We start from the raw sequence: 25,815 nt of genomic DNA, 5'->3' as shown, positions 1-25,815 counted from the left end.
ATATTTTCGGAAATAATCGCTCCTAAAGGAAAAAAAAAGTGTGTGTGTCCCCTCTAACTTTTGAACCATTTGTTTAAAAAATATGAAAAAAATCACAAAAGTAGAACTTTATAAAGACTTTCTAGGAAAATTGTTTTCAACTTGATAGGTTTAGTAGTTTTTGAGAAAAATACGGAAAACTACGGAACCCTACACTGAGCGTGGCCCGACACGCTCTTGGCCGGTTTTTTTTTAATGTAAACTGGCGAGTGATTGACCTTAGCTATGGTAAGTGACGACAAGGCCGAGGTTCAAGCTCACTGGTTTAGTAATAGCCTATTCTTGACTTGAATACACCCAGATTGTACTCGGCCGGGAATACAGCTGAGGGGAGCATGTTCCATTCCTTAGCAGTTCGCATTAGGAAAGAAGAGGCAAACCTCTTCGTGTGAATGAAAGGTTAGTTATGGAAAGTGACGACAAGGCCGAGGTTCAAGCTCACTGGTTCAGTAATAGCCTATTCAAGTATTCTGACTTGAATACACCCAGATTGTACTCGGCCGGGAATACAGATGAGGGGCGCATGTTCCATTCCTTAGCAGTTCGCATTAGGAAAGAAGAGGCAAACCTCTTCGTGTGAATGAAAGGTTAGTTATGGAAAGTAACGACAAGGCCGAGGTTCAAGCTCACTGGTTCAGTAATAGCCTATTCACTCTTGACTTGAATACACCCAGATTGTACTCGGCCGGGAATACAGATGAGGAGCGCATGTTCCATTCCTTAGCAGTTCGCATTAGGAAAGAAGAGGCAAACCTCTTCGTGCGAATAAAAGGTAGGTCGACAACGTAAGGGTGATAACTCACCCGCGCTATCATCGCGTCTCTTTTATTTACACAGGGGCGACTATCTTTTGTTCATTTTTATAGCCGATAGCTTTCCCGCTTTTGGTGGGACCAGTGTCTATATTAGAGATGGGAAATATTCGGTATTCGGCATATTCGGCAAGTTTTTCAATGTTCGTATTCGGCCGAATAATTCGGTTGCTTTGCCGAATATTTACCGAATAAACAAAGTAAAAAAATAATGAAGATCTTACGTATTCCTTTGGATAATAAGCTCCTATTTTAGTAGCTTTCTAAGGAACTACTAGAAAGAGATAATTGCCTATGCGTCAAAATACAAATACAAAGTTGGAAAAACCGTAGTTTAAGAGTTGAGAAGAGTTTAGAGTTGTTTTAACTAAGTTTTAGTTAAATTCACTAAATCGTAATAACATATGTAGTTCTAGTAACATATGTAACCATTATCAATCATTTAATAGTTTTATTCTTAACATCCGCTTTCTAAATATGGCGTAACCGAATATTCGACCGAATGTTCGGTTCGGTAAGAGCTGAACCGAATGTTCGGCCGAATATTCGTATTCGGCAAAGTCCATATTCGGCCCATCTCTAGTCTATATAGGTCAAAGTAAAGTTTATGGGAAATACCCGGTCGTATTAGAGCAAAATGACTCAATTACACTCGAATCTGGCCGTTGCCATTTGTCCCATGGAATAGGGATGTCAGACAAACAAATAACGGATATTTTTACAAAGCCGATACGTTTTGTTCAGTAGGTGCCGACAGTATTGCGTCTGCCAAAAATGTAATATTAAAACAGTTAAACCTTATATTATAAGCTGAAGTAATTGAAAGCAAAGTACTGATTAATACTATTGTAATATTAGCTAAAAATTGTTGAGCAATAGACTTTTTGTTCGTCGTGACGTCTATTGACAAGTAGCAGTATTGATAATTTACGCTAGTTGGCGCGTGATTGAAGAGTGAATGACGATAGAGGTCACTACAAATAACTCGCATTTACTGATGTATGGAGTTACAACTCTTCCCTTACTTATTTCCTCTATGGTAAAATGGATGGGAGTATTTTGTCAATTTGTGCGATTCGCGCTGTAGAGATACCTAAATAACACGGAAACAAAATAGTCTCAATTGACTGCATGCGTGTCTACCCACGGTAATATTATTTTGTAAGTGGCTATCAGCCGTTATGCTTGGGCCTTGTTAGCTAAACAATAAAATTAAAAATATCACACAAAACTGTCCTCAATAATCAATAACACCAAAGACTCTGGGAGACGTACCTACCTCAGAACCATAATAAAAGGTACGGTGGCCTAGATGGCGTTACACCTTTGGGGAACCACCGGCTAGATGGCGCTAATAAAAATATTTGACATTTTAACACATATCAGGCAAAGAATATGGGCCAAATTGTCAAAACTGAGGTTCAAAAGTTTTAAGCCTGTGTCGAGAGATGGCAGTCTATGCACTGTGATTACATATTTTACTTTGATAGTAACTCTCTATAATACTTGATCCTCTTTGATAATACTCTACAGTTTTAAGAAAACGTCGCATTTGGGTGCGTAATCTATACATATATAGCGAACGAAACTCAACCGTTGTCGTACTAATATGTCAGAAACTCTCTAATAGTTATACCAGCCTAACCTGTCGTTTAGCATGACTTGTGTTGCGTTCCCACGCGCGACTTCATATGCCTTGAGCGACATAAGTACTGTCAACAACACACCTGTGAATAATGATGTGCAAGTTGCGGAAACTTTCCAAAAATATCTTAAATTTCTTGAAAAATTCACGAAACTTTCACGAAAAATAAAGGGAATTTAAATTTATGAAATGGAAAGTTTCCATCCATACAATTGTCCATACAAAGTTTGGAAAGTTTCCGAAGTTTTCCTATGTGAAAATTTCAGAATTTTGGAAACTTTCCGTCGGCACATCATTATCTGTGAATACAGACAAAGTGCCAAAAAGATGTAAACACGGTTCACTAATGTCTTGTCTGAAACTTTTTAAGCATTTATTTGATTGGTTCTTGGTTGGTTTAGTTCTTGGTAGAAGTCACGTTTGGCAGAAACATCTTACGCATAATATATGCTTTGGCATAAACCATTTCGCAGATTTTTATAACACCAAATGGTACATTGTCATAATGTTAATGAGCATGTTGAATAGTAATTTCGCAGATAATTTTTGGCATAATATTTAGGCGGCATAGTTGTCATTCTCCTTTCGATTTGGTTTTTGATAGCGTGTCCGACGTATTAGGGATGCAAGATACCTAACACTCCTCCTCGTTTCGCTCGTCGTCGTACCTAACGGTGGCTCTGGGACAGTATTTCCTTTTTGATAGCGTGTCAGAATCTTGCTCTTGTAATAGTATGCTGTATGATTATTATGGTACATACATAAAATTATGATAAATCAAATTCGACCCAAGTAATAGTCTGCAGAACAATATCCTGCCAAGTGTGCCGTATGCGTGGTAGCAAAGACATATATAACTCCGTATAGACAGATAAAGTCTAAGAAAAAAACGTACGTCACTACCATATAGAAAAAGGCACGGTGGCCTAAGATGGCATTACACCTTTGGGGTACGCTTAGCTAGATGGCGCTAATATGAATATTTGACATTTTAACACATATCAAGCTTAGAATATGGGCCAAATTGTCAAAACTGAGTTTCAAAAGTTTTAAGCCTGTGTCAAGAGATGGCAGTCTATGCACTGTGATTACACATTTTACTTCGACAGTAACTCTCTATAATACTCGATCCTCTTTGATGGTAGTAATAATGCCAACTATTATTTCTGTAAAATTAACATTCGACCAAGTGTTTCTGCGAAACATGTTATGCGAAGTGTGTTTCTGACCAAAATTATTCTGCCAGATGAGGGTAACCCGTATACACACCTTAATGTACAGGCTATAAAATTCTGTATACATATTTTTGCCACTTTGTCTGTATTCAAAGCAACTGAAACTATAATTAGTTGTGGGAAATGTGGGAAATGACAACATGTGCGGGTTGCGGCTCACTCACCTCAACAATGCGGTCGTTGACCTGTATCCTGCCGCATAAGTCTGCGGCGCTGCCTTCGCTGATACTCTTCACGAATATACCGCTCAGCTCCTCTGAGAAAGAACATAAACGTCAGATTTCCAGATATAAATAGGTGCTTGACAATGAGAACCTATCAAGGCCTGTAGCACACTTCGGACACTGACGATCAAACATAATCATGTAAGAGGCGACACTATGCCAATTTGACTGTTTGCGTTTTTGACAGGCGGTCAAAAACGCGAATAGTCAACCTGGGCGGGGTAACTGTGAGGTAACCGAGAGAGGGTGGGCGGCGCTTTCAGCGGGGAGTGGAAGTGGCCATACTGTACGATAGTACTCTTTATTATACTGTGCCCACGGTAAGCTCAAGAAGGCTTGTATTGTGGGTACTCTATACTATATAAAGTACGTATATAACCTCATTATTCATTATCCTCTACATAGTTTTCAAGGGAGGTCAACCGGGCACAAATGCGGGCATTATGTACATATTGTACTCGTACCGTTCAATGCACAACGCCTATGTTCTTAGCAGTAGATTCTCATCGTTACGCTGACGCTTTCGCAATTCTGACGCTCGAGTATTTCAGGACATATTTCAATCTATAGGTATCCCCTCACATACTACATATTTCATGTACTAATCGTTAGATATACCAAAGACATATATAACTCCGTATAGACAGATAAAGTCTAAGAAAAAAACGTACGTCACTACCATATAGAAAAAGGCACGGTGGCCTAGATGGCATTATACCTTTGGGGTACGCTCAGCTAGATGGCGCTAATATTAATATTTGACATTTTAAGACATATCGAGCTAAGAATATGGACCAAATTGTCAAAACTGAGGTTCAAAAGTTTTAAGCCTGTGTCAAGAGATGGCAGTCTATGCACTGTGATTACACATTTTCCTTTACAGTAACTCTATAATACTCGATCCTCTTTGGATATACCTACTGTAAAACCCAATTAATAAGCAATATTTCTCTATGGGAAAACAACTCACACAGGCCCTAAGTTTTTAAATTAGGTAGTTTTTTTATGGGATAGGAGACAAACGAGCAGGCAGGTCGCCTGATGGTAAGCGATCAATGTCGCCCATGGACACCCGAAACACCAGAACTGTTTTTTTTTTTCAATACTACGTCGGTGGCAAACAAGCATAAGGTCCGCCTGATGAAAAGCGGTCACCGTAACCTATGGACGCCTGCAACTCAAGGAGTGTCACATGCGCGTTGCCATCCCATTAGAAACCTGTACACTCCCTTTTGCCTTTTTAAGTGTTGGAGGTAGTTTCATTTTTCTAATGACGTTGACTACTGAAAATGGGGTGTGCCCACGTGTGCCAGAGAATACAAAGCGAGAGAAAATATCACTTAGCAATCGGTACTTCCTTCCTCTGAAACTTCCTGAAACGGGACTTTTTCGTCTATTTTGAAAGGCGGGGATATCAGTCACTTAAAAAAGTGCCGACGTCATCTTTTTATCATTACTTTGCTCCTTGGCATAAGTCCGCTGTTAGTACTATTTTTTTATTTGTGCAATAAAATGTTAAATAAATAAATTAACTACTATCGTTAATGTCAAGTATGTTAACGATTCAAATAGTCAAGATAGCTTACTGATACGATTGTATTCCAGAAACTAGAATTATGCTATTTGTAGCCAAATAGAATATGGATCAGAGTAAATTCGACAGAGACAGATGAGTTTGCTAGTGTTGGCAGGAGCTCGATTCTATTGAGGCAGAATAATAGACTCGTTTACGGAAAATACTTGACCAGATCAAGTATGTCGTTGAGTCTTTTTATGGCAACTCAAAAAGACCGAAATCTCGATTGTATTTAAATAACAGTAAATAAAGCGGGCATTTGTGTGATTTACACTCACCAGAGCAAATTGCATTATGATTTTTTCGTTAAGTAACTTGAGTGTTTACGACTTCGGATCCGTGAAACTGAGTTGTCTTAACACATTCAGTGCCCGTAACCCAATAGTCGGGTTCTCTCTTCGTAGACGCTTTTCGCTACATACGCATTTCCTCTTGTTATCGGCTACGCTCGTAGCGCGTAGCACGCTCTGGCACTTAACCACACTTAAGAGGATACGGTAGCGAAAATGCTAAAATGGATAGGAGTCCCCCTTTCAACTTGGCATTTTTAGTTAAATATACAAGTGTTATGAACTAGATTTATCGAAAAAAAATTGTCCATTAAGAACAACTCAGTCAAAAGATATTTCAAAAAAATCTTTAAAATCGAGGTTCCGCTCTCGACTCTTTCCTCCTTCAAAACTTAATCATTCGGAACGAAATTTGAGAATCTAAATAACAATTAAATAATCTATGTCGGACCGTTTAGCTTTTTTGGTTAATTGTTACCAATCTTGAGTATCACACCTTTTTTTGCGCCACAATGAAAAAGGCCGTTTTTGGAAACTTTTGATTAGCTCTAGAGGCTTTAAAAAGCAGAATATCAAAAAAATCAAAACGGTCCGACACAGATAAAAATAATAACAACCTGTGTTGAAAAAATCATTGCTCTATCTTCAAAAACCAGGGAGGAAATAGTCGAGAGCGTTTGTATGGAGAATTGACCCCTACCGTATCGTCTTAACGCATTGCAGCAGAGGACTGAAAATACTCAAACACTACAATACTACTATGGCATTGGGTTCATCTTTGTTCATAATTATATATAATGAACATAAACAAAAGAATCATGTTAAGTTAACCCTTTACCGCCTGTACAATATTTATTCAAATTTGTAATATAACAGTTGCCAGTAGAGTAAAATTTATAACGACCAAATATGTAACAACTAGCTGTTGCCCGCGGCTTCGCTCGCGTTAAATTCGAAAATTGCGGAATGCTCCATACAAACGTCCACCCCCCAATTTAGGGAAGTGGGGGGTTAGAAAGAGACAAAAAGTAGCCTATGTCACTCTCTATCCCTACAACTATCTCCACTTAAAATATCACGTCAATTCGTCGCTCTGTTTTGCCGTGAAAGACGGACAAACAAACAGACACACACACTTTCCCATTTATAATATTAGTATGGATATGCGGTAAAGGGTTAACCGATAATATGTTCAGTATACCGGGAAATAATGCAACGTTTTATCTTCACTGTTTATCGAGACGTCGCGATAAATCAAAGTAGGAAAAACAGAGTATTGTAAAAGATCGTTACCAGATGGAGATAAGAACGGTATGGGCACTCGCGGAAATTGCGACGGGGTTTCATTATTTTATTTTAGTACGGTAAAATGGGGATAAATACAAATAGAGAGTACCGATTTACGCTTTAAAGGTTTTTATATACTCTCATTATTATTCACCGCCACGGGACTTGAGTATCCAATTCACTTCCGAATTTTGAAGGCGCTTGGACGGCTATGTCCTCCATGGTCTCGGTAGTGCGGTCGTTAGTGTCACCCAATGCATGGGAGGTGCAAATTATGGTATCGAAAGGAATCACTTGGCACGGACGTAATATACGTAAAACTGAGCTAATCAAGCCCGGTAGCCAAGCGCCAGCCTCTGGTGCTTAGATTTGATTTTTTCTCTGAGACCTCGGGAACTACGTCATCGTCGACTCAGGAAATTTAAAAACGCAATTTTGGAACGAATTTTACGGGCATTTTCAGAATTTGGAACCCCCCAATTAGCGTAAGTTGTTAACAAATATTTACTAACTATCAGTTTTATGACGACAATTAAGCATGAAATTTCTATAAAAATATTGTTTTTGTATTAATTACATAAACTTTTAGCGATAATCTACATTAAACGATCAATACCGGCTTGCTCCAGGTTATTGTCTATCGCCACGATGCATTTTACGTAACGAGCTATACTTCAAAAGAATAAATATGAATAACAACCGGTGCTATCAAGGGACGGGTTTTTTCTATCATCGCGTGTTTCATTTCATGTAAACAACGAACAAACATTGTAATTGGTACAAATTGAACAAGAAACTATTACAAAACAATTTCTTTTATAGTATTTTATGCAACAGGCGTTTAAAGGAGGTCAAAAAAGTCGAGTGGCGTGGGTAACAATTTGAGGCGAAGCCGAAACGCCACGAGTATTTTTTGACTCAGTTAAACACCGTTGCATACAATATTTTTTCTACGTCCATGCACTTAGTTTTTAATAGTTTTCTTGAATAACTTTCGTGAAATTCACACTGTTTCCTGTATTTTGACGCAAAGGCACTGTCAGCTCAGCTGCCCAAAGCCTTCCCGCGCACGCGCGCAGTATCGATATAACAACGCGTTGCCATGGTTACAGAGCCAAACAATGCGTTTTCAGTTTTTTCGATACTGCGCGCATGCGCGGAAGGCGGCGGACGTTGGCTTTGGGGAAGAGACTTTTATGTAGGGTTTTAAAGATCTATGTACGACTCTGTAAATGACGAATAACAGTTCGGGAGAAGAAAAAAGTTTTTATTCCACTTATAAAGAAAAAATTAAAATGTTTTTTGAAGTGAATTTTGCTACACTTTTTTTGTTATTATTTATTAAGGATGTTGTTGTTAACCGGCAGTAGGTAGTCACAGTAAAAAATGTTTACAGTTGAGGCAATAAGGGGCTGACAACAGCCAATAGCGTAAAATTGATGTTACTTGCGCAGTTTTTTAAGACAAAATATTAGTTTTAGTAAGACAAGTAAATTATATGTTATTATTCATTATATTTCAAAGAACATAGCCGTACTCGATACACGATTTAATGAAATCGGCTCGATAGAAAAAAATTGCAAAGATTGGTCTCGAATTCGTCATTAAACGGTTGTGTGTCGTTCAATTATTCACTTAGTTGTCTTTAGTTAATATTATAATAACAAATATATACATATCTAAAACACTAACGAAACATTTTGCACAAATAATGCTCTCTATTTTATTTTAATATTTTTCCGCACTTTTCATACCTATCCGCCCTCTTTTAGTGACATCGCGCTCTCACTTACTCCCATACGATTAGACAGTGTACGCTAGCGTCAAGGCCATTGGGTGCTGTCAGTGTCATAAGTACGAGTGTCTTTACTATGATTTTCATCACACTCGCACAGTAAATGCGCAATTGTATGCAGGTGAAGCGGGAGTTATAGAAAACCCCTTCTCCCAGGGGAGTTATGGAATTTCAAGTACCATATTCACTTTTTTATGCTTTTTAATTTGTTTTATTTATTTATTTATTAGGAGAACAAACAGAGTTAAATGTACATACTTTTGTATAAAAACTAAATTATATGGTAAACATGCATTTACCTCCACATCAGTTCTCACCGACACATACATTGATACATTGAGTTTTGCAATTAAGTAGGGCGTAAGAATATTGCAAACTCGGGTCTTTAAATTGCTCCAGTAAACCGTCGCGAATCAAGTTACTCTCTGCAAGTGAGAGTAAGTTGATTCCTCGGCCGTTGTTCGTTCGTTGATTCAACTTTCGCCTCAAGTTACACAATGTACCTACCTATTATTGATATCAAGTTACATAATGTACCTACTGTTGATATATTCTAGTACCACTAGTTTATGCATTTTTTCATTTCAACCCAAAACAAATAACCTCATTATGACTTAACGATGCATAATAACACGTAGGAACCCAATCTATATTCCAATTACTCAAAACACTGCACACGCTATCATTCCAACTAGTTCCAAATTTAAACTAGAAGAGCGGTTAGGAAGCAGCCGCACCGTTGTCTGTTCTGCATTGGGAAAGTTGGAACTGAGACATGTGTGTGTTTGATATTCGTTCGGTTCGTTTGAGGTTCGGTTCGTTTTAGGAGAATAACCAGTCAAATCATCCTTATAACAAGGACCAAATGTGCTTTTGTTTGAAAATTACATTTTTGTTAACTTTTATGTTAGAGACTGTGCGGAATGGTCAAAGTCGTAGAATGTAGGTACTTATTGAATCCTATTCATTTAACAACTCTTTTCAATCCGCACAGACTTTATGTAAAAAATCGCGAGAGTGAGGTCTGAAACTCACATCACTCGTATGACCCAACGTGTATTCCGATTACAAATCTGCTGCACACGCTATAATTCCAACTAGTTCCAAATTTAAACTAGAAGAGCGGTTAGTTGGGAATTGGGAAACATCTGCGCCGTTCTAATCTGTTCGGTATTGGGAAAGTTGGGACATGTGGTCGATATCTCGTGAATGGGTTTGTTTTGATAAGCTAGAGGAGAATACACAAGCCTACCTGACTTCCCACATTAGGTAGGTGTTTTATGTGGTAAACTGTACATTCAAAGAGTAATCATGCGTACTTGAGTCTACTCAGACTCTGGTCACGCTGGCATTACACAAATTTGAGTGGAAATGCGTACCCTAATATAATGTCGATACTTGATGTAAGTAGCACTTGGAAACTTAGCGTGGTTGGGTTCGATAGGCATTTTAGTTTTTCATCATTTCCAGCTAGGTACATGTACACTATAGCTGATTTTTACTACGTATTTTTTTGTACTGTGTATACTATTACAATACTGCGTACTATTGCTCATTTTCAGATGAATAAATCCTTTTGAATAAATTTTCAGATGAAAAAGTCCTTTGATTATTTTCTGCAACTCTTTGCGCAAAAAACGATACAAAACAATGTCTAAAAAGGTATCTACGCAAGCCCTAACAAACATAACGTTAACGAAAAATGTTTTCTGAAATTCCGCGTGGAAAGCCTGAATCCGCATTTTTCTCAAATAAAAAGTTTAAACTGGCTAGCTGGCTAATCTTATACGAAAAAGGTTTTCATATGTTTTAAGGGATTAAATGTAAATCCCGTGCTGTCACCTGTGCTATTATGAAAGTTTCGTGATTTTATTAAAGGCTCTATCTATTTAATCTAAAGTTGCCTTCAATGAATTTGCCAGTACCGGGCAAAAGTTAAATTTTAGAACTCCGAATTCCCTTCGTCCTCTTCAGTTTTTTATTACTTGGGTAGGTTTCAATTCTCACTAAATTAATAAATATTTCGGGGCAGTTTTGCATAGATTAACCCAGCTCTAAACTTATCAAAACCACAGTAGTCAACAATTTACCACTTAGCTGGAAAACGCTTATGACTTAGAAACAATTACGTACCTGTCTGGATTTTATTCTCTATCATTTAATCTAAAAGAATTTATCAAAAGTAAAATTTTAGAACTCCGCTCTCACCAGGATTCGAATTCTGTGCTTCACGCGGTTTTTCCTAAACGAGCATCAAGTAAAGTGTACAATTTTGTCCATAGCGCTCTTAAATGTAAATCCCGTGCTGTCACCTGTGTTATTATGAAAGTTTCGTGATTTTATTAAAGGCTCTATCTATTTAATCTAAAGTTGCCTTCTATGAATTTGAAAGCACCGGGCAAAAGTAAAATTTTAGAACTCCGGACTTGGGTAGATTTAAATCATCACTAAATGAATAAATATTTCGGGGCAATTTTGCATAGATCAACCCAGCTATACCACTTAGATAGATAACACTTATGACTTAGAAACAATTACGTATCTGGTTCTTATCATAAAAGTATCTAACTGCTCTCACCAGGATTCGAACCCAGGACCCTTGGCTTCATAAACACCAGTCGACACAAGTTTTACCAGTCAGTTAAACCAACTGGAAATTTTCTATCAGCATTAATAGGCAGTCTATTTTAGACACTTGACGAGGCGCGGTCGAAGCCTCCCGGTCAGCTGTGCTCGTAATTTGACACTCGGACAGATCGGCCCACATTCCGCTTCTAAATTTAACTCTTTGTCACTGTCCGGCCTAAGTTATAAGAGGCTCGATTAGTTAACTTTAAGAGTAGCATTGGTGGTTTTTTGGTTTCGGTTTCAATGTGTTCATAAACCCTTTCAACTTAGTCTACCAAGTAAAACTGTCTTTTTATTATAAAAACGACAAAATAGTTCTATTGGAAAATGAAGACAGGGCCTACGATGGCTACGATGGAGCACATCGGTTCAAAAAAGTCTATGCGCTCTTGGTTTTAAATATACTGACTATACTAGCCCCCTTATTCATAAACGTATTCTAAAGTTATCAAGCCGATAAAGTTCGTTTGTCCCTTTCCGACGTATTGGTGTGATAGAAAGGGACAAACGAACTTTATCGGCTTGATAACTTTAGAGTACGTTTATGAATAAGGGGGTAAGTATATAGGTCATATTCTATTCCTTAGCAATCCACACCAAATACTTCGAACCAAATCTTTTTGTGTGACCAAAAAGACCCGGGTCTAGACTTTCGATGACAGTAAGGAGATTGTCGGATTAGAGCGTGCAGTTCTTACTGCGTCACATAATCAGTTTTGCAACGTTTAGCATTTGTAGATCCCTACAACCATAGAGGAATAAGTAAGGGAAGAGTTGTAACTCCATACATCAGTAAATGCGAGTTATTTGTAGTGACATCTATCGTCATTCACTCGTCAATCACGCGCCAACTAGCGTAAATTATTAGTACTGCTACTCGACACTTGGTGCCGACAGTGTTGCGTCTGCCAAAAATGTAATATTAAAACAGTTTATACCTTATATTGTAAGGTGAAGTAATTGAAAGCAAAGTACTGACACTTTCGAAACCGGGCTCTACGCGGCGCTACGACATTTTCGCTACATACGGGTTTCCCCATGTAATCGGCTACGCTTCTACGAGCGGTGTGCCCGACAGTCGGGTTCTTGGTAGCGAAAGTGTTAATACTATTGTAATATTAGCTAAAAATTGTTAAGCAATAGACTTTTTGTTCGTCGTGACATCTATTGACAAGTAGCAGTACTGATAATTTACGCTAGTTGGCCCGTGATTGACGAGTGAATGACGATAGATGTCACTACAGATAACTCGCATTTACTGATGTATGGAGTTACAACTCTTCCCTTACTTATTCCTCTATGCTACAACGTAATGAAACTGTCTCAAAATATATTTGCCATTAAATAGTGTTGAAAGTTTCTAAATCGATATTGTTTTGTTTCCAACTCCTAATGTATCTAAATTACAGAATAAACAACTAAAAGTGCAGTTTCACGCACCGCCGAGCGCTTCTCGTTCGCACCAAAAGAATCAACTTCGCCCCATCTAGTTAGCGACCCGCTGTGCCCGCAACTATTTATATTCCACCACTTTGCCCAATATTGGACTAGTTTATTCTGCCCGACTCGCTGGACGTATTCTAACATTTCTAACTATTTTGCGGTGGTTATAAGTCGTATATTCTGTCAACCACGTCCGTTATTTTCACGAAAATTATTTCTGAAGTGCCTCTGCTATATTTCGCGCTTACACGGACAAAATTCTACTTATGAGAAATTACGTGAACTGGGTACGTAGCTGGCACAAACGCTCACGAAACGCTCACGAAACGAAACGCTCGTAGATATCTATCTCTATCGCTCGTGCGTATTGGCGCGACAGATCCAGATTACCTTTCGCGGCGTTTCGTTTTCGTTTCGCGTCGCAAAAATGCCATTCGGCTACGACACCTGACGTTGATGCGCAGGGGTGGAATCACCATGTATTCAGCATCGACTCTTCGATTAATTGTATTGTCGTTGGTTGAATATTTTTATTCTGTATTGAAGTATGCAGTATTTGTAATAAACAGTATTTGTATTGTATTGTTAGTGAACGTGTACTTACGCATCGGAAGGCTGAGAGTATGAGTATGTGTACGCATCTTCATACTAACTATCGATTTTCAGTAGTCCAAGACAGTTTTTTTACTAGGGGAATACGTCCGAGAAAAAGCAACCAGGGGGATAAGGACAAACCAGTTGAAAACCTAACGAATACCGCTTTTAAAAGGAGTGCCGAGGTTCGCTATCCATTAGATAGGTGTGCAGTCCAGGTCAAGACAGCTAGGGACTGTACATACAATATGTAAGTTATTTTTAAAATCGGGACTTAATCGCGTATAACTACATATTAAACTGACCTCCAACGTTTCAAGGACGGCGTTGTCCCCGTGGTCTCAGAGAAGACTGGCTTGAAATGACATCAACACCTTCTGACAGCCGCGCGAGTTTTTCGAACTACCCGCACTTGGTTTTGATTATCAACTAATTCCCGATTCTATTAAGATTCGATTCTATTAAGTCCCGATTTTAAAAATAATTATGTGTAATAATCGTGAAAGTTTAAATCTGTGTAATATGTAAGTTAGTACCTTGCTCGCACACGTAGCCAGCGACGGTGATGCCCAGGCCTAGCGCGGAGTCCTTGTTGAGGTCCACTTGATAGCTCAGGGTCTCTGGTTCGCCTGTACCACGAATCGCCATGTCGAGCGGCAACCTGTGATACAAATTAACTTTTAACAGGTAAATTCTTAAAATTACGTTAATTTTGTAGTAACTTTAAATGATGGAAAATTCTTACTTGCTAAACATTCCCCATAGTCTTTTAAATTCCCCCTTTCTTCCCGTGGGTGTCGTAGAAGGCGACTGTGGGATATGGGTTAAATTGTGGCGTAGGCGAGAGACTGGCAACCTATCACTGCAATGTCACAGTTTCGTTTTCTGTCAACCCCTTATTTGCCAAGAGTGGCACTGATACTTCAGTAGTTTCATGTGCTCTGCCTACCCCTTCGTGGGATACAGGCGTGATTGTATGTATGTCTTTTAAATTATCGTTTACATCAGGGTAAAGATGTGGAAGTCTCGTTGATAATCCTTGATTACTCTTATTCATAATACTTCTAAAACTACTTAGTTAACTTCGCTAATAGAAATGAACTGGGTATCTAGTGAATGATTAAAGATGACATTTTAAGAATTTATCATACTCGTAGTTGTACCTATTCAATCTTGATTAAAGCGACGACCGGTTATAGTCGCAAATACCATAATCCATTGGGTCCTTTGATAGCTTTGAGGTCAATACAAACGGGTTTAATTGTAGGGAATGATTACCTCATAGGTGGAGGCTGCGGTCCGGCGGGGGCAGGATGAGCGGCGGGGGGCGAGGCGAAGGCGCGAGCGCCCCGCGAGGCACCACGGCTACCATGGACGCTACAGGCTGTAACAAAAAGCACATTTTAGCGGCTTAAAGACCTTAAACAAGCGTATTGGAGTTGGAGCATTCCATGAAATAGTCCACCGTTGTCCCGTACTAAGGCAACTTTTCTAAAATGTGGCTGGTGTAGGAAGATCTTATTGTGCAAAATGTATGTACAGGAAAATGATCGCTTGCTTTAGACGCCGAAAAAAGTCACAACATACAAAATATGTACTAGTAGGAAAATGATCGCTTGCTTTAGACGCCGCCTAATCAGGGTTGGCGCGCGTTCTCACGGAACGCACGTTCACACTTTCTAAAAAGTCACAACATACTTAGTTAAATAGACAAATATAATGCGTATGCGCTAGTATCGGACAGCCCATGGAGTGCTTCCATTCATGATTCTACAAACATTTTACGCTGAATTTTATTAAACAGTGCTATGGCGTCGCACTATCTAAACAGTAGAGGACAAACGCATCTTCACACAGGCAATGAAAAGTGAAAAATACTTGCTACTGTGTGAAGTTTTTGATGCTCAACTCTGATTCAATTTCATCTTCATAAAAAGCACCGCACCCACTGAGTCTTAATTAATGCGTCCTACCTCGGTTACAGCTCAGTTTGTCAACTAGGTACCAAGCGGCATAAGTTCAATTGGCAATAAGATGGTATTGTTGACTCACCCGATGATGCAGTCTGTCCTCTATAATAGTGGGTGGGGGCCGGGAGACACTAGAGCCGCGTCTTCGCAAAGAGCCCCAAAGTTATAGTGATGTGATATGCCTCTCATAGCCTCCATCCAAGCTCGATGGACTTAGCCAGCTACAAATGCTATTGAGTAGTTCTGTGCAGGTTAATGAGATGGTATTGTTGACTCACCCTATGATGCAGTCTCTCCTCTATAATAGTGGGTGGGGGCGACACTGGAGCCGCGTCTTCGCAAAGAGCTCCAAAGCCGTCGTGACCCGCTTCGGCTAGCCTCCGTTCTAGCTCGACTGGGTCGGCTAGCAGTCTGGATGGGACCACCGGCGCTGGTGACGCGCCGAGAGACTGTGAACAAACGAGTCGTTGTCAAAATATTTTTTGTATTTGAAAGAGTACTCAATACTACGTCATTAATTTAATCTTATAAGAATCAAAGAAGCATTGCAAAACCTATGGGTACCAAACCATATTTTAAAGGCTGCAATCTACGGGCTGAGTGAAAATTCGTGGTGTAACATAACATAACATTTATATCCTTTAGGCCAATCTGGCACTAGATAAAAGTAAAAGGTTTTGACCATCAAGGTTGTTAAACAACTAATACTTATTAGAATTTCATAAACTCTGTAACTATTAATTTTGTTTTAACATCCTAAGACCATTATTATTTAATATTGATCTCTATTACTTAATATATTTTTAAAGTAAGCACAAAATACCCTTTTATAACCTCATAAATATTCGAGGTTGCCCTAAAAATGGCCAATTAATAATTCAAAAATTGCGCCGGCACGTTCCAGGGTTTGTTTACTGGCAAAAATGTTTGACTGAAATTCGTCGCTCGCCCGACGAATGCCAAATAGTAACGCAAAAACCAGAGTTGGGTTTTTACACTCGACCTGAAGGGTAAATAAAAGTAACCAGCAAAAGGGAACTACTACTGCTACTACTACGTCTACTACCTACTTGATAAACAAAGGGAATCCTTGCGGTTTGATTTTACAGCATCTGGTGAGTACCTACTTTCTTTGTTTACAACGTCAGTTTGACGTTACTAACGGTGTAGGTTACAAGAAGCAATTCAGACATATTGTGTAATCCTGAGGTTCTGCCGAAATCCTTGGTGTCAGAAATGCAAGAAATATAACGAGACAAATAAATCGAATGAACAATTTGAGGGTCCAGTGGTCCAGAATGTATCAGGTATACCAGTAGACGTAATGCAATTTATATGTATATCTAGTAGCTCAGGGGTATATTTTTTGACATGACAATATGACAGATCAGCCCCGTGAAAAACCTTTCCCAGTCTAACCTTCTTGACAAATTTTTGACCTAGATACGACAAGATGCCAGACCCAAAACTATCCAGCATTAGATACCAATTCGTTCCATCTATTCCATGTTCCAGATACCTCAATGGAAATTTCAGTCGTTTTCGAGAAAGCGATAGCATACAAACAATATTGTTCAAACATCGGCGGACCGCCCGTTTACTTATCAAATAATGGTCGTGTCATATACCTATCCTGCCCCTACTAACCATTCAAGCGACTACGCCGAAAATGGCGCACCTTTATGGACACACCCCAATCATCTTTATATAGATAAGGAGGCAAGATGATGACGGCAATTTGATTATTGTCAAAGATTCCTTACAAAGAGACCAAGTTCGCTTCATATTTTTCTAGTGCGTACGTTTTCTTTATGATCGTCGCTGTTTAGACAAACAGATTTCGTCAGCGCATCGCGCTGATCCGCGCAAATCAATCTAGGGCATAAGCCAGCACAAACATAGTGTAGTAGTTGCACTTTACACGGATGGAATACAAATAAGATTTACATATGTGTGCTATAGGTAATATTGTGTATATAAGGAAATATAATTTGTAAATAAATCAGATACCAATTGTCCGTTGGTGTTTCACTACCTCCATACCTAAAACCTCTGCTTGCTCAGGGCGACACTCTGAGAGTAGAGACTCCCATCCACCACCTTTTTACAGGTACCCTTGCTGTGGCATAAGACTCCTTTAGCCTTAATCGGTCGTCTGAGCCTGGGCGATCGGCAGCAAGTATCCATCCAACCACCTTGATCCCCCCCCCGTAGGGAATCCGTCTGTTACCGATAGGTCTCCCGGTACAGACATCCTTGTCATAGAATAAGTTAGGGCTAGGGAAGTAGGGACTTAGGCCAATAGGATCCCTTGCTATCGCCTCCCACCTTATTTTATGCAGTCTGTGCAGGCACATGCAACGCCTAAGTATCATTTGATTCCATATCATTTCAGTCCATTTAGTAATCCAGGTACTCGGCCTTAGCGTGTGGCTGTACATATGGTCCTTCGAACCGGACCGCTTAGCTGCTTTGTGTAGTGTTGTTTTGCTTGCTAACGGATAGCTTTCGTGTTCATCACGTGCTAATTGCTGCAGGGTTCTGACAGCTAAATATGGTGCCGAGGCTGTTCCATATGTTACTGTGGTCAAGGCATACTCCTCGATTGGGTCACTTGTGGACCATCTCCATAGTATTCTCTGATATTTCAAGTCTGCCTGGTGAATTTTTATGAACCGATACATCTTCTCCAGGTCCGCCATAAATGCCACTTCATGCTTTCTCCAGCGTAACAAAATGTCTGATATGTCTTGTTGTAAGCGCGGACCTTTATACATATTTTCATTTAGACTGAGATATCCTTTTTCCTTACTAGAAGCATCAAACACGACCCTTAACTTTGTGGTCAAGCTGTCGTCTCTTATTACTGCGTGATGTGGTATGTAGAACTTTCCTTTGCCGTATTCAGCTTTGTTAAGCTTTTTCATGTGTCCCATACGCAGGTATTCTGCCATGAACTCGTTGTATTGGCTCCGTAGGACGTCATTTCTCTTAAATGACTTTTCTAGTTGGAATAGTCGTGCCGCAGCTTTATTACGCGTTTCCCCGTACTCAAGGTTTGGATTCTTCAACGGAATGCGTTACCAAGCTCAGGTCCGATGAGATGAGAAACCAAAGAGGATTGAGATTTCGACCCCAATATAGAGAGGGTCAGAATAAGGATAGGCGCGTTCAAAGGATGACGACTCACACAGCCACAACTGCAGAGGATTCAAGGAAGACAACGTTGTTAGCTACGGCGTTAGTAGAGACCTCTACATACTACGGTGAACCACAGTTGCTAAGGGTTTTGTGTGATCAAGGGTCAGAAGCGTCATTTTGTACAGAAGAAGTGGCGCAGATGTTATCGTACCCAAGACAAAAAATATACACCCAGGTCAAAGGAATCAGGGACGAGCAGCCAAAAGAGTCTAAACATTGTATTACGATTACAATAAAACCACGGTTTCCAAGCCAATATAAACTGCCGGTAACACTTATAGTGTTGCCAAAATTAACCTCCGTATTACCAAGACAGGATATTCCACAAGTAAACTCTAAGAAAATAGAGAACAAGGTCATAGCCGATCCCACATATTACAAGAAAGGCCCAATTGATGTAATTTTAGGAGCGCAAGAGTACAGCCAGTTCCTGCGAGAAGGATTTGAAAAGGTAGAAACAAACATGATAGCACAGGAAACGGAATTTGGGTGGATATTATCAGGCTGGCGGATAACCAACATAGTAAATCCCATGAAAGTGTTATGCATGACATCGTTTAATGATGAAATCAAACAATTAACGGATTTTTGGGAGCTTGAAGAGGTCCCGAGAAATATTGAATTGAAGGAAGAAGATCGAATTTGTGAGGAATATTTCAGTAAAAGCACTGTAAGAGGGAAAGATGGAGCATATACGGTCCGCATTCCGTTGAAGAATCCAAACCTTGAGTACGGGGAAACGCGTAATAAAGCTGCGGCACGACTATTCCAACTAGAAAAGTCATTTAAGAGAAATGACGTTCTACGGAGCCAATACAATGAGTTCATGGCAGAATACCTGCGTATGGGACACATGAAAAAGCTTAACAAAGCTGAATACGGCAAAGGAAAGTTCTACATACCACATCACGCAGTAATAAGAGACGACAGCTTGACCACAAAGTTAAGAGTCGTGTTTGATGCTTCTAGTAAGGAAAAGGGATATCTCAGTCTAAATGAAAATATGTATAAAGGTCCGCGCTTACAACAAGACACATCAGATCAATCAAACAGAACCGTTACAAAGGAATCACAAAGCAACAAACGCACAGGTAGAAAATACCCTTGGACATTGTTCATAACCCTGTTTACCTGTTTTATAAATATGACAACAGCAACTTACACAATAAAAAACATCAACGAAGGAATTTACGTGGAACACGTAGGGTCAGCGACAATCGACAGAGGAATATTCCGGATTCAAACCAATTACGCAAAAAGTAAAATAGGGAGAGATGTTGAAGATATTCGAGGAATCACCGCACAATTCAAACATTACTGTGACGCAGTAACAAAAACTAACACGGAAATTCACTGTGCCCAATTGTATCACCAGTTGTATGAAGGGCAAGAAAGACTAGAGGAAATCACTAATTTGATCTTGAATATAGGACAAATCAGAAAAAAAAGAGGATTATTCGGCCAAATGTTGACGTCAATATTCGGGGTAAATGACGAGGTCTACAAAGACATAGATACGTTACAAGGGAACCAAAACAAGCTGATAGAGGCCGCCAATCATCAAACCAAATTCATGATATCAACCATCGCAACAGTCAACCAAACAGAAGAAAGAATAGTAAAGAAGCTAGAAACATTTCAGACCAAGTTAAATCAAGCAATACAATATATGAATAATGTGAACAAATGGTACAAAAGAATAGATATCAATCGCGTAAACATCAACATTCTTCACATGTATCAACTCGCAGCACACTACATAGATGAGGTTATAGAACACTACGCCAGACTTCAAGAAGCATATCTACATCAAGGAACGATCTATGATGTACTACAACTTAAAGAAGTTAACCAAATTCTGACAAACGCCAATAGCAAGCTACCAACAAAGCTAAGAATAGTGCAAAATCAACTAATAGATACGAAGGTCACAGAAAACTCAACATACATAAAAGTATATGGATATTTCGCATTACAAGATATAACTAAATACACTTTGATTCACGTGACACCAGTACCAAAGCAAGATAAAAAAGGAAAAGTATACAGTTTAGAAGTATATCACAACATAATTGCGATCGATTACAATAATGAAAATTACTTCGAACTAGAGACAGAAGAATTTAAAGCATGCCTCAGAAAGAATACCGAATACATTTGTTACCCGACATCAGTAAAAAATATGCAGGAGAATAAGAATTGCATTATTGATCTATTATTTAAGGGAACTGAGATGGTCAACTGTAACACGAGAGAACTGAACCTAACAACAACTGTATGGAAACAATTATATATGCCAAACACTTGGCTAATCATGACAGCAGAGTCAGTAAAAGCGTCAATCATTTGCGATGGAGAAAGAGAAGAAATTATGATCCAGAACACAACTGTCATCCATATTGCAGAAAACTGTATTATCAAAACAAGAAGAAACATTCTAGCAGCAAGAAGAGCTAACTCAATATCGGTGTTAGCAACGTTCTCAAGACAAGCCAACTTTTCATTGAATACAAACGAAACAACCAATCAAATAGAAGATTTAACCAGAGATGAGGAAGTTCTTGACAGCTCCAGAGACATATTTAAACATCTCACTAGTAACGAAAATTTACTCCAAAAACAATTAGACAATACAATTTGGAAACAGATACAAAATAACTCAGTAGCAATCAGTCTCGGTTCGTCATTAGCAGTCTTTAGTTTAATGATACTAACAGTTTGTTATGGTCCACAGGTCCTGGTACACATCCGTTCCTGCACAACCAGTCCGCAGTCTGCTCCGCTGCCCGCCGCCCCCGCCAGGTCGGCTCCACCGAAACCCAAGCGCCACAAAACAAACCCGACGAACAACAGCAGCCAGTTTGAAGAAATAGAGTTACGTCCGATACAGCCGCTGTAAAGCAGCTTCCCATCACTCCCGCTGCCGTCGAGAGTCGCCAGGATGTTTAGACAAACAGATTTCGTCAGCGCATCGCGCTGATCCGCGCAAATCAATCTAGGGCATAAGCCAGCACAAACATAGTGTAGTAGTTGCACTTTACACGGATGGAATACAAATAAGATTTACATATGTGTGCTATAGGTAATATTGTGTATATAAGGAAATATAATTTGTAAATAAATCAGATACCAATTGTCCGTTGGTGTTTCACTACCTCCATACCTAAAACCTCTGCTTGCTCAGGGCGACACTCTGAGAGTAGAGACTCCCATCCACCACCTTTTTACAGGTACCCTTGCTGTGGCATAAGACTCCTTTAGCCTTAATCGGTCGTCTGAGCCTGGGCGATCGGCAGCAAGTATCCATCCAACCACCTTGATCCCCCCCCGTAGGGAATCCGTCTGTTACCGATAGGTCTCCCGGTACAGACATCCTTGTCATAGAATAAGTTAGGGCTAGGGAAGTAGGGACTTAGGCCAATAGGATCCCTTGCTATCGCCTCCCACCTTATTTTATGCAGTCTGTGCAGGCACATGCAACGCCTAAGTATCATTTGATTCCATATCATTTCAGTCCATTTAGTAATCCAGGTACTCGGCCTTAGCGTGTGGCTTTACAGTCGCTTAAGGATACTCTTGACCTGACCTTTTCTGGAATATTTTTGATTTTAACAAAGAACTTTTTTTCGGTCTCCTTAACTTTCATACTCATTAAATCCTTTATAGTGTAGAAATAGGTACCTATACTTCGGATGAAGATGATAAGGGCATATTATTTTTAGACACCATCTTCAATCTGAAGGATTTTACAGAATTCTTTTAATAATATACAGGACCTATTGAATGTCGAGAATGCTTACATTTTTGCAACAAGCAAAGTCATTGTGTTCTAGGTAGGTACAGTCTAAAGAGTAGAAATTAAAAAGTGGCAACATTGTAGTATCATCCCTTTCAAATCAATATGTGTGATAAAACGGGACAACACTACGATTGCCACTTTTTAATTTCTTTTGGGTAGACTACGATAGGGACACAGACCACCCAGTGGGTGCTCTGTGGATACGGAATACCTACAATGTGATTTTCCAACCAAGAATGTTTCATGTACAGAAGGACCTATCTGTCATGGAAAGCCGCATATTTTCGCCACCTAACTCTAAAGCTATAAAATCACATTAATGGCCACACCCAACGCCTCTCCCCGAAATGACGTTATGGCGCCTTAATGGTATCATTAATGTACATACATACATACATACAATCACGCCTGTATCCCATAAAGGGGTAGGCAGAGCACATGAAACTACTAACGCTTCAGGGCCACTCTTGGCAAATAAGGGGTTAAAAGAAAACTAAACTGTGGCATTGCAGTGACAGGTTGCCAGCCTCTCGCCCACACCACAATTTAACCCATATCCCATAGTCGCCTTCTACGACACCCACGGGAAGAAAGGGGGTGGTGAAATTCTTAACCCGTCACCACACAGGCAACATACACACATAATGTACATATTGCAAAATACAAATTGTGTAGGTATTTTCAAATGTAAGTAGGCGAGTCGATAATGAAAACTGAATATGTATCTATTACGGGAAAATAGATACATATTCACTTGTTGAAGTTCGCGGAAGGTCCTTGTGTACGCAAAACATTATTGAGAAACGTTGTTAACAATTGAGATACGCGAATAACAAATAAGGTACCTACCAGGTACTAACCTACGCCAGTACAGTAACTTTCGTAGTCTATTAAGGTATGAATACCTAAGCTTAAATTTAATGATGTGTCTATATTCATTAGTAGGTACCACAAACAATACTGCAAGTGTGTATTAAAAGAGAGAAACTGAAAGATAAAAATAACGATGGGAATCAATTCATAATATACACCATTTTTTTTTGTTCTCCGTTAAATTCGACATGTAGCTGTTCATTATCAGGAACCACCCTACATGTCAATTTAAGTTACATTCGCAAAAAAAAAATTTCATCATTTTCATACATAATAAATGAAAGAAGTGTGAGAGACCCTTAAGAAAAACATTCAAGTTAGTATCAAGTTATTGATGCTTGAGCTGTCACACACGGTTCAGTAATTATCTTCATTTTTTTAATAACTCAATAACCGTAAGAGTTAGGACGCTAGTTTCTTACAGAAATTAATTTTATTTGATCTAAAGAACCTTCCCTTAAAGTTAACGGAATTCAATAAAAACAGGGTGTATAATTAATTATAATATAAAATTCTATAATAATTACGTGTACCTACGCACAGTCTATGTACAAACTTACTGCAGTTTCAATCTAAGCTGAGTAGACGGCATGTGGAAATCCATTCCAATAAACTTGTGTACAGAATCCGTATTCTATTTTAGACATAAATTTTCGACTCGTCCAAATCCGGTAAGCCTCTGGTCTGCTTAAGCCGCAAAACATTTCAAGGGGTTGGAGGATTTATGAAACAACAAGAAGTAAAATCTATCCCTTTCTATATTTGTTACACATGTATGTTAGTTTTATATAATAAGCAGCAATCGACTGTACGGTAGGAAGCCGTCATAGGTGCCCATCTGTGCCCATAGATATATATAAATATATATTTAGACTATAATGTGTCCCACTGCTGGGCAAAGGCCTCCCCTGTTTTCCGCCACTCGTCACGGCTCTGTGCATGCTCTCGCCAGCCGCCACAAAATGAGTCCAGGTCTTTCCGCCATCTCATCGTAGACCATAGATATAAGCAACATAAACCATAATTCTCCATTTACTATTGAGTTTATGCTACTCGTATATATAAGTAAGTATGGATGGATATTTTCACTCGCTATAACTAAAGTTAGGCTAAATAGCAGGGAAAAAGTAAAGATTTTCTCTACAGAGAGAGCTCGCTCTTATAATTGTAATGGATCCGAACTAATGAACATGATCCACGTATCCAATTTAAATACGAAATAATACAATTAGGTAGCAAATAATTACTTACTTGGAAATCACTTACAAGACGAATGCGTTAAGATGTAAGTTTTAAGATCGTCATAATATGTGTAAATTAATCCATTGAAATTGTATCAATTAATGGAATACCTACTATTATATACCTACCTACTGTATACCGGGTGGGGCCTGTAACAAAAGCAAAAAATTAAACTGTAGGCTGTACTCCTTACACAGACCAACATTTGTTCAGCGACTTTTAAAAATAACTTGTATTTTGTTATTTATCACCCTTGAAAGTTTTTCCTAAGAGGTAATGTATTGCGAATTCTGTTAAGTCTAAAGTGTGACTGACAACGTCAATGACAACAATAATGGCGTCCATTGAAGCTAATATTTATTTTGTATGAAAAATAAGAAAATTAAAGACTTCATAATTTTTAAAAGTCGCTGAAGAAATGTTGGTCAGTTTAAGGAGTACAGCCTACAGTTTAATTTTTTGCTTTTGTTACAGGCCCCACCCTGTATAATTATCAACTAAGTAAAAAAATAGCAGCTCAAAAGGATTTATTATTCATCAAAAGCAATGATTAAAATGTGTCCTCGTTCCTCCACTATTCTCATGCAAATCACCGCGCGTTGATGCAAAAAATAAATTAAGATTGTATTTTATAATCTAGAAAGCAGACACTCTTATTAGCTCCCGGTCGTTCTCAAGAGTCAATCCTTTATATGCAAATCAAATTTAAAAACCTTTTTTTTTTTCAACATTTTCAGCTTCGTTAAATGGGAAATGTTCCAGAAATGTTAATTTTTACATTGCAATTGACACAATTTGCACTCATAATTTTAGAACTAAACGGGACTTGTGTAAACACTTATTACATTTATGTATTGCCCGACGTTTCGAACACCACGTTATCGTCGTGGTCACGGGTGTCAACGGGTACTATTACTACGGGAACTCAGTTCGTTGTATAAACAGTGTGAAAATATTTGAGTTTAAAAATATTTACTTTAAATTAAAACATCTGCGTAGATAAAGCTTTGTGATGAAAGATGAAAAGACCGTTGGACCAGTTCAAACCAAATGAAACTGTATGATAAGGAGACATAATTTTTTTTTTTTTTTTATTAGCCTCTTTTGTGTCCCACTGCTGGGCAAAGGCCTCCCCTCGCTTTCTCCACTCGACCCTGTTGTT

General features: G+C 38.9%; 1 protein-coding gene across 1 annotated transcript in view; it reads right to left on the bottom strand.

Moving 5' to 3' along the window:
• Window positions 1-14,951, bottom strand: part of LOC125236457 — a 182,786-nt gene extending 167,835 nt beyond the window's left edge. Inside the window, 3 exon segments of the mRNA XM_048143271.1 lie at window positions 3,896-3,987; window positions 14,105-14,229; window positions 14,847-14,951. Of these exon segments, the coding sequence (XP_047999228.1) occupies window positions 3,896-3,987; window positions 14,105-14,229; window positions 14,847-14,851 (222 nt within the window). The 5' untranslated portion in view covers window positions 14,852-14,951.
• Window positions 14,952-25,815: the final 10,864 nt, after the last annotated feature.

This window comes from Leguminivora glycinivorella, chromosome 2, assembly GCF_023078275.1.
Source record: "Leguminivora glycinivorella isolate SPB_JAAS2020 chromosome 2, LegGlyc_1.1, whole genome shotgun sequence".
In the NCBI taxonomy this organism is placed as follows: domain Eukaryota; kingdom Metazoa; phylum Arthropoda; class Insecta; order Lepidoptera; family Tortricidae; genus Leguminivora; species Leguminivora glycinivorella.
The sequence above is the reverse complement of the archived record's forward strand: the minus strand, read 5'-3'. Positions and strand labels throughout refer to the sequence as shown.